The 17,936-nt window shown below is 54.8% G+C and overlaps 1 protein-coding gene across 1 annotated transcript; it reads left to right on the top strand.

Annotated features, from left to right (window-relative positions):
* Positions 1-2,982: 2,982 nt before the first annotated feature.
* Positions 2,983-17,651, top strand: CYGB (cytoglobin). Its single transcript, XM_054393984.1, has 3 exons — positions 2,983-3,125; positions 16,581-16,812; positions 17,487-17,651. Exons 1-3 carry the CDS (start codon positions 2,983-2,985, stop codon positions 17,649-17,651), a joined length of 540 nt encoding a protein of 179 aa, XP_054249959.1.
* The last annotated feature ends 285 nt before the right edge of the window (positions 17,652-17,936 follow it).

Genomic DNA, 17,936 nt, shown 5'->3' with positions numbered 1-17,936 from the left:
TGCAGTGCAGAAGCTGCAGGAGGAGCAGGCTGGGGCTCAGCAGGGCTGGGACTCAGCAGGGCTGGGGCTCAGCAGGGCTGGCACCGTGGGGACAGGCCCATGGGAAGGAGGTGGAAAGCAGGAGGGCTGTGATGCCTGATGAGATGGGAAAGGGATCAGGGTGTTGAAATGAGCTGGGAGCTGAGGGAGGTGGAGGTATTCCTCCTATTGGGATCACCCAGGCTGATCCCATCTCAGTCTGTCTGCTGCCTGTGAGGACCAAGTCATCTGTCCCAAGCTCCATGTCCCTGAGCCACCCTGCCACAGCAGCAGGCACCATGCTGAGCTCCTCTCTGGGACAACTGGCAGCAAGCACAGGCAGGGCAAGCAAATCCCTACCCAGCCCTCCACAGTGCACCTTGCACCACATCACTGTGGGGCCACAGAGGCAATCCCCAGCAGGGTTCTGCAGCAATGGTGTCCAGGCAGCATCTTTTCCTTCTGGAAGAAGTTGCATCCTAACCCTGAGCCCTCGAGAGCAACTGTGACAGGAAACCATGGAAATGGGTGGCTGGCATGTGCCAGCCTGTGCCTGTGCTCCTCCCCCTGGGTTGTGCCCTCATCTGGGAGGAGATGCAGAAGTTCAGGGCTGTGTGGATTGGTTTGGCATTTCGAGGCCGCTTTCCTCACCTCCTCCTGGTTGTGCATCCTGGAGCAGGATGGCACATGGGAGCAGGGCTGGGCTCCTGCCAGCACCAGATGTGATGTGTGTGTGTGTCCCCTCCCAAAAAAAAAAAAAAGAGGGTCAGAAACCTGGAAAAGGCTGGGGGGTTGTCAAATACTTTCCTAATGTTTCTAAATGGAGGCTCTTGAGTTAAGACCCTTTGACTCCTGGTGTTGACTCATTGCAGCCAAGCTCACCATGAAACCAGGTACCAGGCTGTGAGCCCAGTATTAAGACCCAAGGTGGGAAAGCTTTGAAGAATCCTTTCCTTTAAAGCAAGTAATAACTTAACCAATGCTCCAGCTGGATTATCTCCCCAGCCTTCATATTTGTCAGAATTGGGGGGAGGGGGAGGTACCCCTTTTTGAAAGCTCTAGCACTGCACTGCAGTTTTGCTCAGGTTTTAAGCTGGGTTTAAGCTCAGAATCTCTTCCCCTGCATTTTTAAAGGAGGCTGATAAGCTCAACCATGCCATCCAGGGACCAGAGGGTTTCTCTGCTGGGTGGTGGCCACCTTGGGACATTGTATTTAATATATGATCTTGGGATGATGGATGCTAATCCCAGTGGTTAATGGACAGGAGGCAAAGACAAACTTTAAGCTCTCTGGTGAAAATGTGATTTGGAAGCCAGTGGAGGTGTCACTGGGAACCTGAGGGGGGGGTTGGCCACCATGCTGGGTTTGGCAGCTCCCAGGTGAGCCAAGCTGTGTGTCCCTGAGCAGAGGGATTCCCGAATGCATAGGGCTCCCGGTGTGGCTTCTGGTGGGGGACCTACACTGGGGCACCTGTGGGCAGCATCTTCTCCAGCAGCTCTGGTTAGACCTGCAAGAGCAGATTCGCTGACACCGCCGCTCTGGCTGCTGTTAACGGGGAGGTGACCGAGGCTGGTTCGCAGGATAAACCCAGCAAAAACCCTCCACAGATCTGCAAAGACAAAGCTCCAACCCCCACACTCCTGCCCGGGTGTCCGAGCTGCACCTTCAGCCTGTCTGTCCGTTTGTGTGTCTGCCTGCCCGGCGAGGGTGCGCAGCGGGTGCGGGAGGCGGCTGTGCACACCAGGCTGTTCTCTTGTCTCCGATCCCCCTCTGGGGGATTCTCGGTTATTACAGGGCTCGGCAGCATTTCTCTGCTCTCTGTGCAGAGGGGCTGTGCTTGCGGGTTCAACATGCCGGATCGTCAGGGAGCTGGAAATGGCATTTGGGTAGAAACCAACCCAAAAGCACACGCACGAAGGCAGTGGGAAGCCTGGCGTGGAGGTGTTCCCGTGGTCCTTGTCCCTGCCAAGATGCTGCCAGGAGCGAGGCAATCACAGAACAACAATAATGTGTTCATTTCAGTGCCTTAACTCTGGGTCCCTCTACAATCCACCAGCCCTCTGCTATTGGGTCTTGCTGTGAGAAGGGAGAGCAAATACTCATCCTTAAAAAGTCCCTGTGGGACAGACCACGATCTCTCTTGGGTGGCAGAGAGGTGCACCGAGTGGGGGTTCCTCGTGCTCCCCGACTCTCCATGCAGCCCAGGAATCAGAGGTGAGCAAGGGTCTGTCCTTCAAAGCCCAAGTGCCTGGAAAAATAAGGAAAAGCAAGGAGAGTGGAGGCAGAGCCCAGCGCAGCCAGCGGTTGTGATAACTTTAACTCAGCGCTTGGATCCTGAATTTCCTCTGAACTGTTTACAAGGGCTGAAAACAAAAACAAAACCAAAAACAAAACAAACTTCCAGCCCTACCTTCCCCCCCTCCCTACCCAGCACCGTCCTGATGTTGCTCAGATCATCTCCTTCACCCCTCCCTTTCAGGGAAAAAAAAAAAAAAAAAGGCAGGAGGGAGGAGTGGGAGAGAGGAGGAGAGAGGGAGAAAGTGAGCTCACGTTCACACATTGGTAAAGAGGCTGGTCTTGCAATGCCTTGGAATATTTCACTTTTAGGCAGTTCCCCATCAGTCAGCCACACGCAGCCGAGCCGAGCTGAAGCTAACTCCAGCCATGGGCAGCCCTGGGAGCTCTGAAATCTAATCGCATGCAGCATTCCTGCGGGATATTTTTTTAAATTCCCTATCGAAGGAAGGGGCCGGCAGCAGCAGCTCTCTCTCTCTGTTTCTCTCTCTCTCTCTCTCTCTCACTCACACACACACACAGACATCCACACGTCGGCAGAGCCGCCAGCACCCGCACGCCAAACACCTTGTCTCTCCTCCCAGGATATATTATTCCCCCTCCCTCCCCACACATCTCTCTCTTTTATCTCCTCCTGGCTCCCCGCAGGAGCGTGCCGGCTGTTTTTCATGGAGAAAGTCCAGGGAGAAATGGAGATTGAGAGATGGGAAAGAAGTGAAGAGATTTCAGACGCAGAAAAAAAGGTGATTCAAGAGACGTGGAGCAGAGTATATGCAAACTGCGAGGACGTTGGGGTCTCCATACTCATCAGGTATTTAAAAAACAAACAAACAAAACAACAAAACAACAAAAAAAATCAAAACAAAACAAAAAAAAAAGGGAGCCAGCAAATCCACCTAAATCTCTTTATAGCTGAGAAAGAGGCAGAACAATATATATAACCCAAGTGAGATGAATGACAGCGAGTGGGGAGCTGGCTGGGGTGTATTCGCTGGCTGGGAGCAGGGAGGGTTTCACAGCACTCCTCTGATTTCCACACCTTGGGGCTGGGTGGCAGCGGCAAGGGGGGGGAGGGTGCGGGGAGCCTTGCTGGGGACTTTGGGGGAAGCTGCTTGGCTTGCAAAGGTCACCTTAGCCCAGGGATGGAGCTGGGGGCGGAGGTGGAGGGGTTGGGGCGGGGGGCGGTGGCAGAGGTGAGGAGGAGTGCGGCGCTGGGCTTGGGTGGGTTGGGGGGGGGATGTTATTTTACACACACCCCCCCCCAGCTCAGTTAGAGGGTGGCATCGGTGCGTGGCAGGCTGGAGGGTGAAATAATGCAAGTTGGGAGCCAAGATAAAACCCAAGCAGGTGTGTCTCGGAGGGCACCATCTGTCCCTCCGGCATCGGCGTCGGCGGGAAGGAGAGCGCTGAAGTTGGTGAGGGAAGAGGGGTGGGGGGGGGGGTGTGGGTTTACAGACAGGAGGTGAGGGCAATATGTAGGGAGGGCAGGTGCCCAGGTGCCCTGGGAGCGGGGTGTGGAGCATCGCCTGACGGTGTGGGGCTGTGTGGCAGGGACAAGGGGCAGCTCACAGACCCAGGGGAGATGTTCTGGAGGTGGGAGGCAGGTGCGGTTTGTTGCGTTGTCCGGGGCTGTGACCCTTGTCTGGGTACCCCGGGAAAGGACCAGGCAGGAATCCCACAGGAGCTCTGTGGTTTCTGGGGGTCTAGCGGCTCCGTGGGGTGCAGCACCAGCAGTCCCTTGCCCTTGTTGAAGAGGGGAGAGGAGGAGAGGGGCAGGTGAGATGCCTGCTCTGACCTGTTGGCAAACGGCAAGGATGCTCTCTGGAGAGCCAGAGCTCCCAGCACCCATCCCAGGGAGCAGCACCGCAGGGATATCCCTGGTCACGCTCCTGCCTGGATCCAGCCCAGACCGGAGACAGGAGACTGGGTTGTGTCCTTCCCAGTTTGCTCCTGCAGCAGGAGACAGGGAGTGCTCAGAGAACCCCTTGGATGGATGTGCTGTTTATTAATAATCATCCAAAAGTTTTCCAAGAGGCTGAGAGCTGATGCCTTGAGCCCACGGGATCTGCAGAGAGCAGAGGCTCCCCAGCCATGCTGGTGAGCAGCTCCACTCCCCTCCAGGCTCACAGCCAGCACTGCAATGGGATTTTCCTAGCAAGACCCCTAGGCAGAGAATCCAAAATGACATTTGAGTCACCTCACCTCCTCCTTCTCAAACATTTCCTCCTCTCAGAGCCAGCTGATGGCTGAGCTCACTCACTCCCTCATGGCTCTGGTCCATGTACCAGCCAGGGTGAGCTGGAGGTGTGACAGCCTCGCTGCTGGGACACTGAACCCATCTGGGCTGAGTTTGAAGTCTACACATGGCAGAGGTCTGAGGGATGCAAAATTCCCACCCCACAAGCTTGAGCACAGGGCTTGGCCAGCTCCTTGCCTGGCACCCAGGTCGTGCCAGGACCCCATCTGCGTTGCAGCCAGGTGCAGGGGGGCCCATGAGCACAAGAAGGGTGTCTGGGTGCCCATAGCTGGTACCAAGGGACTCATGGCAACGCCCAGGGCAGCTCATTGCCTTTGGTGTCCCTGTGTGCAATGATGTGGCTCGGACCAGAGCTGGGGACAGCCTGGCAGGGACCATATGGCTGAGCTCTAGTCCCAGCTCAGACTTTCTCAGATGAAGTTTCTGGTCCAGTTTTGTTTTTTCCAGGGACAGTTGTGGCACCATGCTGAGGGGTTGACCCTCACTGTGCCAACAGTGCAGGACTGAGCTGGCTTCTAGAGTGAGCCACAGCTCATTGGTACCCTGGCTACACTTGACCTTGGCACATGCCCTGGCACATCCCAGCTAAATCCAGGACCCACTCCCTCAGCCAGAGCTTCTCTGGGGTGCTTCAGGTGAGGTCTGGCCTTTCAGTGCATGTCCCCAGGGTCAGTGGTATCATTTGGCAGAGCCACCATCCCAACTGGAGCAGTGCTGCTGTCAGAGCCAGGTGCCATGGCTCCAATGCCTGAGATGCCCTCCCCAGCAGCAAACCTCCATCCCCAAAGAGCTGAGCCCCTCAACGAGCTCGCTCAGCCTGAGCTCCCTGGGGCTGCTGGTGTCTGGTGAAAGCAGGGCAGCCCTGGCCTGGGTTGGGAGCACTGCTGGCTGCTGCTTTCCCAGCTGCAGTTCCCAGCTGGCATCAGCCACTGGCAGAAGTGGGTCACTGCCTGGAGGCCACCTGCAGCCGGGCCGGCGCAGGCAGCTGCAGCCCCAGACGTGATTCAGCAGCTCCAGAGGTCAGGGCTGGGGAGGGGGTGGTGAGTGGGTTCTGGTGTGGTGTGAGCTGACTTGCCCAGCCTGCTTCTGGGTGCACACCTCCAGTGTGCTGGGGGCTGAGAGCTGCCCCAGCCAGCCTCTGAGCTTCACCAGTACTGCACCGGTGTTGCTCATCGTCCTGCTGGGGAAACTGAGGCAGAATGCGATGTGCATAAGGGTGGACAGGGAGAGGGAAGGGGGATGCACAGCTGTGGACCCCCCTCTGGTGCAGCCCTGCTGTGCAGAGTGGTAACAGCAGGTACATCCATCAGCAGCCACATTTCTCTTGTCAGGGTTGGGACTGGGGAGTTGCCTGTGTCTGGTAGCAGAGGTCTCTCCATGCTCTCTCTCCATGCTCTCCTGCCCCATCCCTTCTCTATGCCTTCAGAGATGTTAAAGGCAGGGAACGACTTTTCCCAACTGATGGTTTGCAGCACCCCTGGAGATAAAAGATTGCAATGAATCTGGGGCCTGATCCTGTGCCCCAAAAGTGGGAGACAACAATGTCTACCCAGAAGGCAGAAATGCCCAGCCAAAAGGCAGCAGTGGGGAGAGCTGCAGTGTCAGTGTCCTGTAGGAACCCACTCCAGCTCCCTTTGCTCTCCTTCAGCCTCTACCCAACCTCCTCCTCCACCCTCAGCCTTTCCGTGCTCTGCAGATAGAGAAACTGAGGCACAGAGCTGGGCACTATGTTCCCAGCCCTCACAGTTGCTGCTGGTGCATTAAACCATGGCAAACCCCCATGGTCCTGCCAGCAGCACAGTGGGGTCCTGGCCCTGCAGGGCCTCTGGGCTCTCAGGGGACATGAACACGAATAATGGGGACCTCTGGCTGAGCAGCCACTGGATCATGGGAATCTGAGCTGTGTGGTTAAAACTATGTCACTAATTGACAGTTTCCTCAGTGGGGGAGCCTCGAGCTGGAGGCGTGGAGCTTCCTCACCATGCTCATCTGCTCATCTTCCTCCTCCTTGGGAGCTCAGGGGCCTCTGCAGGCCCCAGCTCACAGCCACTGCCTTAACCCTTGCTGGAGCTGGAACTGAAGCTGGAGCTGGAAATGGAGCTGGAGCTGCATGTTTGCAGCTGTGTATATCAGCTGGGCCACTCCCAAGTGGGCACACTGGCCAGCAGAGCTGGGAGCCCCTGGGCTGCAGCTCACCCATAGGCTCCCCATGCCCTTGGGCTTGTTGCTGTGCCTCAGTTTACCCATCTGTAATTTAGGAATTAGTGAGCTCCCTCACTAGAGAGCTCAGAGCAGGGGAGCCCAGGCATGTGGGGAGATCTGGGCAGCACGCAGCAGCTTTGGCATCTCCATCAGCCCTCCCTGTGTGGTGCAGGAACCCTTCAAGCACACAAGCAGTGCTCCCCCAGCATCCCCCTTTCTCCTCCACCTTCCCGATGGCTCATTGCCAATACCCCACACTCCGAGGGTGCACTGAGGGATGAGAGCATCCAGGGGGCTCAGCCCACTCCCCACAGCACACTGGGGCTGGGGGCAGTAAGGGGTGAGAGGCAGCAGGGGCTCAGCACTCTCGCTCCTTTGCAGACCCCAACTAAGCCTGGGACACCAGAGCTAAACCCACAGCCTGTACTGACCACCAGGGACATTTGTTCCCACACCCACACACACGCACCAGGGCCACAGATGTGGGACCACAGAACTACAGATCCCCTCAGGGATGAAACCCAGGGATAGTTTCTGTTAGCTCCCAGATCCCAAATCCACACCAAATGTTCTTGCCATGCCAAGCACAGTCAGTGCAACCTGCCACAGCCACCACATGCTGTGCCATCTCCATGGGGGTTTCTCCATCATTGTTCCCTCCAGCTCTGCTCCAAACCCATCAGCTTTCCAAATTTTCACACTTGTGACCTTCTCCATCGCTCCCAATGTGTCCTTTTCCTCCCAGGAGGTGTAGGAGAGGAAGTTAAAGGATTGCCAATGCAGAATCAGACCCCTAGATTTTGACAGCTCCTTCCTCTGAGCTAACACACCTGGGTTCAGGCAGTTTGCAGAGAGCTTTGAAATAGCAAAGCACTCCCTGGATGCCAGACATTACTGCAAGTTGTAGGTTAAAATAGCAAAGAGCCTGAGTAATGAGTCTGGCAGTGCAGAAAACCCTTTTTATTTTCAGCTGAATCTTTAAAAAAATGAGTTGAATCCACCCAAAATTGGCATTTAAAGCAAGGATTTTGCAGATACCCCCAAAGCCAACATGTGTTTTGTGGAGGTGCCCATAGGGAAGGGGTCCGTATGGAAGTGTCTGTAGGGAAGGGGTCTGTATGGGGATGTCTATAAGGGAGGGGTCTGTATGGAGATGTCCATAAGGGAGGGGTCTGTATGGGGGTGTCCATAAGGAAGGGGTCTGTATGGAGGTGTCCATAAGGAAGGGGTCTGTATGGGGGTGGCTATAAGGAAGGGGTCTGTATGGGGGTGGCTATAAGGAAGGGGTCTGTATGGAGGTGTCCATAAGGGAGGGGTCTGTATGGAGGTGTCCATAAGGAAGGGGTCTGTATGGAGGTGTCCATAAGGGAGGGGTCTGTATGGGGGTGGCTATAAGGAAGGGGTCTGTATGGAGGTGTCCATAAGGAAGGGGTCTGTATGGGGGTGTCTGTAAAGAGGGGGTCTGTATAGAAGAGTCTGTAAGGAAGGGGTCCATATGGAGGTGTCTGTAAGAGAGGGGTCTGTATGGAAGAGTCTGTAAAGGAGGGGTTTATATGGAGTTGTCTATAAGGGAGGGGTCTGTATGGAAGTGTCCATAAGGAAGGGGTCTGTATGGAGATATCCATAAGGGAGGGGTCTGTATGGAGGAGTCTATAAGGGAGGGGTCTGTATGGAGGAGTCTATAAGGAAGGGGTCTGTATGGAGATGTCTATAAGGGAGGGGTCTGTATGGAGGTGTCTATAAGGGAGGGGTCTGTATGGAGATGTCTATAAGGGAGGGGTCTGTATGGGGGTGTCTATAAGGAAGGGGTCTGTATGGAGGTGTCTATAAGGAAGGGGTCTGTATGGGGGTGGCTATAAGGAAGGGGTCTGTAGGAGGTGTCCATAAGGAACGGGTCTGTATGGGGGTGTCTATAAGGAAGGGGTCTGTATGGAGGTGTCCATAAGGAAGGGGTCTGTATGGGGGTGTCTATAAGGAAGGGGTCTGTATGGAGGTGTCCATAAGGAAGGGGTCTGTATGGGGGTGCCTATAAGGAAGGGGTCTGTATGGAGGTGTCCATAAGGAAGGGGTCTGTATGGGGGTGTCTATAAGGAAGGGGTCTGTATGGAGGTGTCCATAAGGAAGGGGTCTGTATGGGGGTGTCTATAAGGAAGGGGTCTGTATGGAGGTGTCCATAAGGAAGGGGTCTGTATGGGGGTGTCTATAAGGAAGGGGTCTGTATGGAGGTGTCCATAAGGAAGGGGTCTGTATGGGGGTGTCTGTAAAGAAGGGGTCTGTATAGAAGAGTCTGTAAGGAAGGGGTCTGTATGGAGGTGTCTGTAAGAGAGGGGTCTGTATGGAAGAGTCTGTAAAGGAGGGGTTTATATGGAGTTGTCTATAAGGGAGGGGTCTGTATGGAAGTGTCCATAAGGAAGGGGTCTGTATGGAGATATCCATAAGGGAGGGGTCTGTATGGGGGTGCCTATAAGGAAGGGGTCTGTACGGAGGTGTCTATAAGGGAGGGGTCTGTATGGAGATATCCATAAGGGAGGGGTCTGTATGGAGGTGTGTGTAAGGAAGGGGTCTGTATGGGGGTGTCTATAAGGAAGGGGTCTGTATGGGGGTGCCTATAAGGGAGGGGTCTGTATGGGGGTGTCTATAAGGGAGGGGTCTGTATGGAGGAGTCTATAAGGAAGGGGTCTGTATGGAGATATCCATAAGGGAGGGGTCTGTATGGGGGTGTCTATAAGGAAGGGGTCTGTATGGAGATATCCATAAGGGAGGGGTCTGTATGGGGGTGTCTATAAGGGAGGGGTCTGTATGGGGGTGTCTATAAGGGAGGGGTCTGTATGGAGGAGTCTATAAGGAAGGGGTCTGTATGGGGGTGTCTATAAGGAAGGGGTCTGTATGGAGATATCCATAAGGGAGGGGTCTGTATGGGGGTGCCTATAAGGAAGGGGTCCATATGGATGTGTCCATAAGGGAGGGGTCTGTATGGGGGTATCTATAGGGAAGGTTTCAGATCCTGGTTGCTGAGAGGCAAATTTCAGAGCAAAGCAGCTCACAGGAACCCCCTGCCACAATATCTCACTTTGAAAAGAGCTCCTCTAAAAAGTCCAACTCCTCAGAGTGTCCCTGTCCCACAGCTTCTCACACGCCTGCCAATCACTGTGGTCAAGCTGGAGAGATGTTTTTTCTGGAGACAGACAGAGCCTGAGAGCAGCAGGACTCTGCTCTGCTGACAAGGAAGCACACAGGGGACACTTCCCAAGCAGACAGCAGCCACCTCCACAAACAGGGAAGAGGATGAGTGTGGGTTCAATAAGCTCTTCTTGTACAGCTGCGTTTTCCCCCTGACTGGAGCACCTGGAACCTTTCAGCTGCTCCATGGCTGAGGTGGCTGCTCAGGGATCCCTGTGGCATATCCCACACCAGGCACAGCCTCGGGGCTGCCAGCATCTCTCAGGGTGACCCCAGAAGAGCTTTTCCCACATCCCTTCTCCCAGCACTGCCCTTGCATCCCTTGCAAGACAGGCAGGGCTGGAGAGATCCCACAGGACACCCCAAGAGCTTCAAGGACGTGCCTGGCCAAGGGAAGCAAAGGCACAGGAGGTCAAACTGTCCCTGGATGGTTTCCCTGGCTATGGCTGAGGACATGCTGGGTGTGTTGGTACCAGCCCCAGAAATGCCTCCCCAGGAGGGCCAAGCCTCTGCTCTGCTGACAGGCTCCCCTGATGAGGCTGCTGCAGCACAGCAGGGCTGCACCTCTGGGCAGGGCTCTCTCTGTGTGCTCCCAGCCCAATAAAGGCAATGGGATGTCAGGAGAGCCCTCGGGGCTGCCAGGTGCTGAGCCTGGCTGGGCAGGGGGTAGCTGGGCATGGAGTAGCTGGGCAGGGGGGTGGCTGGGCAGTGGGGTGACTGGGCAATGGGGTGACTGGGCAATGGGGTGGCTGGGCAGTGGGGTGACTGAGCAGTGGGGTGACTGGGCAGTGGGGTGACTGGGCAGTGGGGTGGCTGGGCAGTGGGGTGACTGGGCAGTGGGGTGACTGGGCAATGGGCTGACTGGGCAGTGGGGTGACTGGGCAGTGGGGTGACTGGGCAGTGGGGTGACTGGGCAGTGGGGTGGCTGGGCAATGGGGTGACTGGGCAATGGGGTGGCCAGGCAGGGGGGTGGCTGGGCAATGGGGTGGCCGGGCAGGGGGGTGGCTGGGCAGTGGGGTGCCTGGGCAGTGGGGTGGCTGGGCAATGGGGTGCCTGGGCAGTGGGGTGGCTGGGCAATGGGGTGGCTGGCCAGGGGGGTGGCTGGCCATCTACCTGGAGCACAGCATTGTTGGAGGTGCTCACAACACCGAGCTGGGGCTGCTGGAAACCAGCGAGGGAGCATTGGAGAGGGGATGAGAAGGTAGACATCAAAAACCAGGTTCCTCATTTTGCTGTATGGGTGGCAGGTCCTGGCAGAGGGACTTCCTCCTTGTGAACCTGGGTTACTCCTTCTCTGCTCTGCCTCCCACTTTCAACCTCTTCCACTGTCCTTGGGTGTTGTGGACACACAGCCAGGCTCCAGCAAGCTCCATCCTCACCCTGCATCTGCTTCAGAGGCAAGAATCACACTTTAGCACCAGGTCCTGCTGCTGGATACTGCTGGGCTGTGCTGCCCTTGCTTGGCAGGGCTGCAGGAAGGGTGTCTGGTGCAGGGGAAGATGCTAGTGCTGGGGTGAAGGGGCAGATGTGGCCATCCCTGCGAGCTGCCTGCACCCAATGGGCAGGGACAGTGGAGAGGAGCAGGAACAACCACGTGAATGATGAGGATGATGCTGTGGATGAAGGCACTGAGCAAAAGGGATTGCAAGAGCCATAGAAAAGCCACTTTGACACTGCTAACTCATTTACCTCAGGTCCATCTCTGCAGCCAAGAGGCTTTGGGCTGAACCCACATGCATGGTGGGGGGAAGGTAACAGGACTGAGGACCTGGAGGTGGGACTGAGCAGACAAGAGTGAGCAGGACATGCCCTTGGAGGTGGTTTGCTTATGGCCAAATGTATTTGGCTGTATCTTTGCTGCTGGGTGCTCTCCCAGCCTCACCACTGTGTCCTGGTCCCTCTGCCCTGGGGCTCTGTGATGCCCAGGGTATTACAGCTTCAGCTGGAGGGGGGTCAGCTACACCTCTTCTCCCTCAGCTGTAGAAGAAATTCAGCATCAGTGTGTGGACTGAGGGCTTGGCCTCAGCCTGGGAACAAGATGATGGACTACAGGTGTCTGTGAGGAGCAGGGGAGAAGCAGTGAGCCAGCCCTCTCCATAATAAATAGCAGCACCACACACCCCCTGCCTACCCATTATCAGCTGCTTTGTAGTCACCCCAGCAGGAAAGAGCTGGAAGGAGAGGCTGGAGAAAGGATGTGGAGAGATTCCCACATTAGAGAGAGTTTCTTCCCACATAGAGGGATGAGGCAAGAGAAAACATGAAGGCATTGGTAGGAAAATCTTGCCAACAACAAAAAAAAAAAAAAGTCTCTAAGTGCTGGCTGGAGGCTCAGCTGGAGCCTCCCAGCAGCTTCCAAGGGCTTGCTTCCATTTTTTTCCCCCCACAGTTTGCAAATGGTGAGTAAAGCTTCAAGGGCTTAGGTGCTCAAGCAAGCAGCACCCAGCTGCCCTCTTTCCTTCTGGGGAAGGAAGGAGATGGCTGGGCTTGAAGATTCCCACGTGGGGTTTGCTCTGCAAGGTCTGGGGAAAGGGAAGATGTTCCCATCAGATGTTACTGTGGGAGTGACAAGGGACAGGACAATGGCCTGAAGTTGTCCTAGGGCAGGTTTAGGTTGGACATGAGGAGCAGTTACTTCCACAAAAAGGTTGTCAAGCCCTGGAACAGGGCAGTGGTGGAGTCCCCATCCCTGAGGGGGTTCAAAGCTCTGTAGATGTGGTGCTGAGGGACATGGCTTAGTGGTTGGACTTGGGGATCTTAAAGGTCTTTCCCACCTATGGGGGTGGATAGGAGGAGAAGTGGCAACTCCTCTTGAACAGAGAACAGGTTCCCAGGGACTGCAGGGGCTTGGCACCTTAATTATTTCCTTTTGCTCTGCTGCTGGGGATGGTTGTGTCCTTAAAGTTGTTAAAAGGGCAGAAGGGAGAGGAAAAGCAAAGCTGACATCCTGTCCATTGGGTCCAGATGCAGCTTGCAGGGTACAGATTAGCAGCTGCAGAATGGAACCACTTAAAAAGAAATTTAATGAGATGGGTATGCAGGCAGCTGGTTTCTATCAATCATCATTTTGTGTGCTATGCAATGGTAAATATCAGCCTTTAATGACTCTGGGGAAGAAAAAAAGAGCTCCAAGCACACACACAGACACAAATGAGCCAACAAAATTCCAGAGCCTGAGATGTTTGAACTCTTGAAAGATGTTCTGTAGATGGAAAAAAAACCCAAGTGACACCTCTTCCAGTTCTTTATTGTTTGACTTCTTTTATTTCTTCCTTTTTTTTTCCTCTACCCCCTCTATCTCTCCTTTCCTCTGGCTATATTTAACCTTTGTGTTAAATTAATCTTCTCTGTTTATTAACAACCACCCTCCTCCCCCCCTTTTTTTTTTCTTTTCCCCTTTGGTTCCACAGCTCAAATGTTTGCTCCAGGCCAGAAGACCTTGCTGCAGGCACTTGCCTTCCTCCAGCCCTGCAGAGAGAGTGGCTGCAGGTCTCTGGCCAGATATGGATTTGTTTTTCAGCTTGAAGCAAAGATGGTTTGGGCTCCCCTGTTTCAGCTCTCCTTTGATGAAAGCAAGCAGGGGTGGAGCTCATGAGGGGTTTGCTGGGTTTATATCACTCCAGCACTAGTGATGTCCTTCTTGCAGGTCCCTTAGGGAAGCTCCTGAGCTCATTTCCCATGAGGACACCCCCCAGAGGGTCTGTAGAGTGAGGAAAAGTTGGAAATGAAATATTTGGATCCTTCACTGGCCTGGTCTCACCCTGCATGGGGACTTCAGGGGGTTTAATCAGTTTTTGCCCCTGGAGTAGACAGCCAAATGCAGCAGAGAGGTGGAGATGATGGTGTGGGAGAGACATAGAGACTCTTCTTCTGCTCCTGAAGAGCACAAGCTCCTTTTGGCCCTTCTCTTGGCAGACAGGTGCTGTAATTCCTGGTAGTGCAGAGCTCAGTCCTCCCTAGCTCTTCCCTTCTGCTGAAAGAGCCTGGCTCAGATCAGGAGTCTTTTTCTCACCTCATTGCCTGGCCCTTCACAACATCAAGCCCTTAAGCTGAAGGGCTTTTCAGAGAACTTCTGATGGTTTGGGATTCAGAGGCTTAGGCAGGTGTTGACAGCTGGCAGCCTCCATCACCTGTGTTGGGATAGTGTGTGGGCAGCAGGTCCCCCTTCCAGCAGCATCCCCTGCTCCCAGTGCCTGGGGGGTTCCTGCTGGAGCTGGAGGGTGAGGGGAGAAGGATCCACTAGCAGGGATGGCAAACCCCTTAGCTCTGACCTCAACAAGGTGTTGATAGCTGGACAGCATTGACCTCCAGGGCTGGCTGGAGCTGCAGGCTTGGGGTTGCAGCAGGTTGTGCAGAGCTGGAGGGTGGAAGGGATGAGAAGGATGTTGGGGCTGGATGGCAAAAAATGGTCCCATTAAACCAGAGAGAAACAGTTGTCCTTCTGCTGGGAACTGCTTGGGGCAGAAGTCTTGAATCTGGTTCCATCTGCATGGTCCTGGCTGGCTTTGGGTGGTCCTGGTCCATTCCTGACCACCTCTGAAGTGAAGGGTAGGGACTGAGAACCTCTGTGGTGACAGGAGCTGGGGACAGCCAGGACTGGGAATGAGGTCTCCTGACAGAGACCAGATGTGTGGGGAGGAGCTTTGCTGGGGGAAGGCTGCACAGTAAGGAGAGGAGTTTTGTCATGGGTCCTCTCCAGGCTGTAAAAGCAACACTTTGTCTCCCCATTCCACCTTCCTTCCTCCCCCACCCTTTCCACTGCACACTCTTCACACCTCCAAAACCTATTTTGGGCCATCTGATGAATCCCAGATGCCTCAGGGAAGCAACAGAAGTGGTGGTGCACTCCAGGAGCTGCTTCACACCGCTTCCTTGGCAATGCCCACAAGCTTCTGCAAGCCAAGGGAGAGGGGGAAGGAGGGGAGCAGGGAAAAGGAGGATAACTGAGTGCTAAATGAGCCTGGTCCTCAGTACTGCCATCATTTGTGGAGTGGTGAGTGAAGAGGAGGATCATACCTGGTCCTGGAGGAAGGTGGTGATGGTTAGATGATGGGTTGGGATGGGTTCACATGGGTTGGGATGTGCTTGGGGAGGAGGTTGTCTTTGTGAAGCTGCGGCTGATGTGGGACAGACCTGGGGGCTGCCTGAGCATCCTTCACTGGACCAGGTACAGATGGGAGCCCAGGAGGAGGGAGAGAAATGAGTGAAAGTGGAGAGCAAAGGCTGCTGTGGTTCTCTGCTGTGTAAATCAGGTGGCAGGGGGTGGTTAATGTGACTCCAGTGTCAACCCTGGCTGCTGAGAGCAACCACCTGTGGTGCTGGCATTCACAGACCCCAGCCCTAAACCCTGCTGCCTGGTGCTCTTCAAACCCCTGCCAGCCCCACAGCCTTCTGGGGAACTCAGGGCATCAGTGGCAGCCCAGTTTAATTTGCTTCAGCTGCATTTCATCGGGGTCTAATCTTGTAGAAAGGAGGCTCCCCAGCCCCTCAGAGAGGGGTGTCTGGGGCATCCAGGTGTGGGGGCAAGCAGCTCCTGGTATAGATGTGCAGTGGCTCAAGCTCAGGGTTGAAATCTTGCTGGAGACTCTGATGGGGATGATCTGTGAAAGGTGGGGACACTCTGGACAGGAAGAAGGTATTTTGGGTGGCAATGAAGGAGTAAAGCCCATGGGGCTGGGAAGCTGCTGTGTGCCTGGGGAAGAGGGCCAGGGAGAGGCTGGCTGGGAAAAAAGAGAAGTGTTCGTGCTCATCCCCAGCTCTGTGGGGCAGGTGTTTTGGTGTATGTGGGCACATCCACAACATCTGGCACACCTGGGTGCAGTCTCTGGGTGTGGAGATCTCAGCCTTGCCACTGTTTTTGTAGGTGAGTATCCAGCTGTGATGCCCTTGTAGCAGATAGGGAAGGTCGAGGAGAAAGGCAGGAAGCTGCTGGTTTTTAGGCAGCTGAATGCCACAGCTCCTGGAGAACTCCAGGAGAAAATCAGCTGGGGGAGAGGTTGAAATTAGCCCCCAACATAAAACTGCCAGAGCAGCTCAGTTGGAAATCAAATGAAGCTGCATTCACAAGCAAAACTACAATCTAAAAGATGGAATGCAATGAGTATGTACAAAATAATATACAAGATTTAAATACCTTCACCATTTATCAAGAGCACCAGAACCCCCCTGGACAAAACCAGGGAGCTACTCATAGCTTCTCTCCCTGCTCCCTTCTCTCCCTCTGTACATGGTAAAGGAGAGAGAAGAGGAGAGCAGAGAGCTGTTTGTTAGTACTTGGCCACAACAAAGCAATGCAGCCAAGGTCAGCAAAGCCAGCAGAAGCCAGAGCTGGTATCTGCTAGAGTGAAGAAGCCAAAAAGAGAGAGATTTAGAGGACAAAACTAAGTTTTATGTTACCTATCTATTCAATTGGATTATTTAGACCTTATCATTATTTTCCTTTTCACACCCAACAGAAATTTATTTGCACTCTACCACTTTTGCTCAAGCTCTGTGGGAAGTTTTTCCAGGCACAGCCGAAAACTGCCACCCCAGAAGGTGGCTTCCAGCATCTCCACCACTCCATGCTTTGCTTTAACCTCTCAGCCTGCCCTCACCCTCCTGATGGTATTTTCATGTTTCCTGCAGGTTTTTTGTCAACTTCCCCTCGGCCAAGCAGTACTTCAGCCAGTTCAAGCACATGGAGGACCCCTTGGAGATGGAGAGGAGCTTGCAGCTGCGTAAGCACGCCCGGCGGGTCATGGGTGCCATTAACACTGTGGTGGAGAACATCAACGACTCTGAAAAGGTCTCCTCTGTGCTGGCCTTGGTGGGCAAGGCCCATGCCCTCAAGCACAAAGTGGAGCCCATCTACTTCAAGGTAAAGTATAGGAGGAAAAAAAAAAAAAACAACCAAAAATTATCTTCTGTGATGCTTTAGAAGTTAGGGAGAGGGAGCTGCGGTGAGCTGGAGCTGCCTGTCCTCTCTTGCAGTTGATTAGATGGGGGTGGGTGATTGGTTGGACTTGATCATCTTGTAGGTCTTTTCCACAAGTTGATTCTGTGTGGTTCTGTGTTGGCTGGTCCTGGGGGTTGTTCCCTATGTGGCTGCAGTGTCCTATTGTGCTGTTGTCCCACATGGATCACCATTCCCAACTGCAGCCCAGGCTGGAGCACCAAGTACCTCCCCCTGCTCCGGGCACCCCACCTGCCTGCAGCCTCCCCAGTATGGCTGTGGCTTCTTGTGTCCCTTCTTGTAGAGCTCCAGCGTGACAGAAGAGTCTGAATGGTCTGAGCTGCCCACCTAGGGAGGTGCTTGGACCTTCAAGCAGCACCCCATCACAGTCAGGGCTCAGCCTCCCCAGTGCCCAGGCGGGCTGATTACCTGCCCTGCCTGTCCCTCGGGGTGTCAACAGATCTCCTGCACGTCTGTTTGTCCCGCAGGGCATTGTCGCTCCCAAACTCAGCACCGGGATTAAAGGGTTAGGGTAGCAAACCGCCGCGCTCGCCGCCAGCCGCTCCCTGGGGAGTCGTTAACCCTTTTGCTCCCTCCAGAAACTCACCGGTGTCATGCTGGAGGTGATTGCTGAAGAATATGCCAACGACTTCACCCCGGAGGCTCACGGAGCCTGGACCAAGATGAGGACCCTCATCTACACCCATGTGACGGCGGCGTACAAGGAGGTGGGCTGGGCGCAGTACCCCTCTGCCACCCTGTGAGCGCCCAGCGGGGCCAGGCGAGGGGCAGGGAGGGCTTTGCTCACCCCCAGGACTTCACTCTGGTCTCTTCTCAAGATCTTCGCTCAGTCTGGGGAGCCCGGCAGGGCCAGCTCTGTTAGCTGCCAAGTCACAATTTGATCTCCACGGGGTTTCCAAACAAACTCAAAAAAGCCAAACCAGTAGGACCGCGAAGGGTGTGGGTGGGAGGGGGTGAAGCACTCGCGGGGGACGCTGGAAGGGGATGCAGAGCGTCAGGGGAGAGCGTTGGTTGTTGGCTCCATCTTA

This window comes from Indicator indicator, chromosome 29 (genome assembly GCF_027791375.1).
Source record: "Indicator indicator isolate 239-I01 chromosome 29, UM_Iind_1.1, whole genome shotgun sequence".
Lineage (NCBI taxonomy): Eukaryota > Metazoa > Chordata > Aves > Piciformes > Indicatoridae > Indicator > Indicator indicator.
Note: the sequence above shows the minus strand (reverse complement) of the source record. Positions and strands in the feature narration are given on the sequence as shown.

Bases quoted from the DNA above. Each gene is read 5' to 3' on its own strand.
- CYGB (XM_054393984.1), top strand. From the start codon at position 2,983: ATGGAGAAAGTCCAGGGAGAAATGGAGATTGAGAGATGGGAAAGAAGT. The intron at 3,126-16,580 runs GTATTTAAAAAA...TGTTTCCTGCAG, and splicing joins GGGGTCTCCATACTCATCAG to GTTTTTTGTCAACTTCCCCT. The intron at 16,813-17,486 runs GTAAAGTATAGG...TGCTCCCTCCAG, and splicing joins TGGAGCCCATCTACTTCAAG to AAACTCACCGGTGTCATGCT.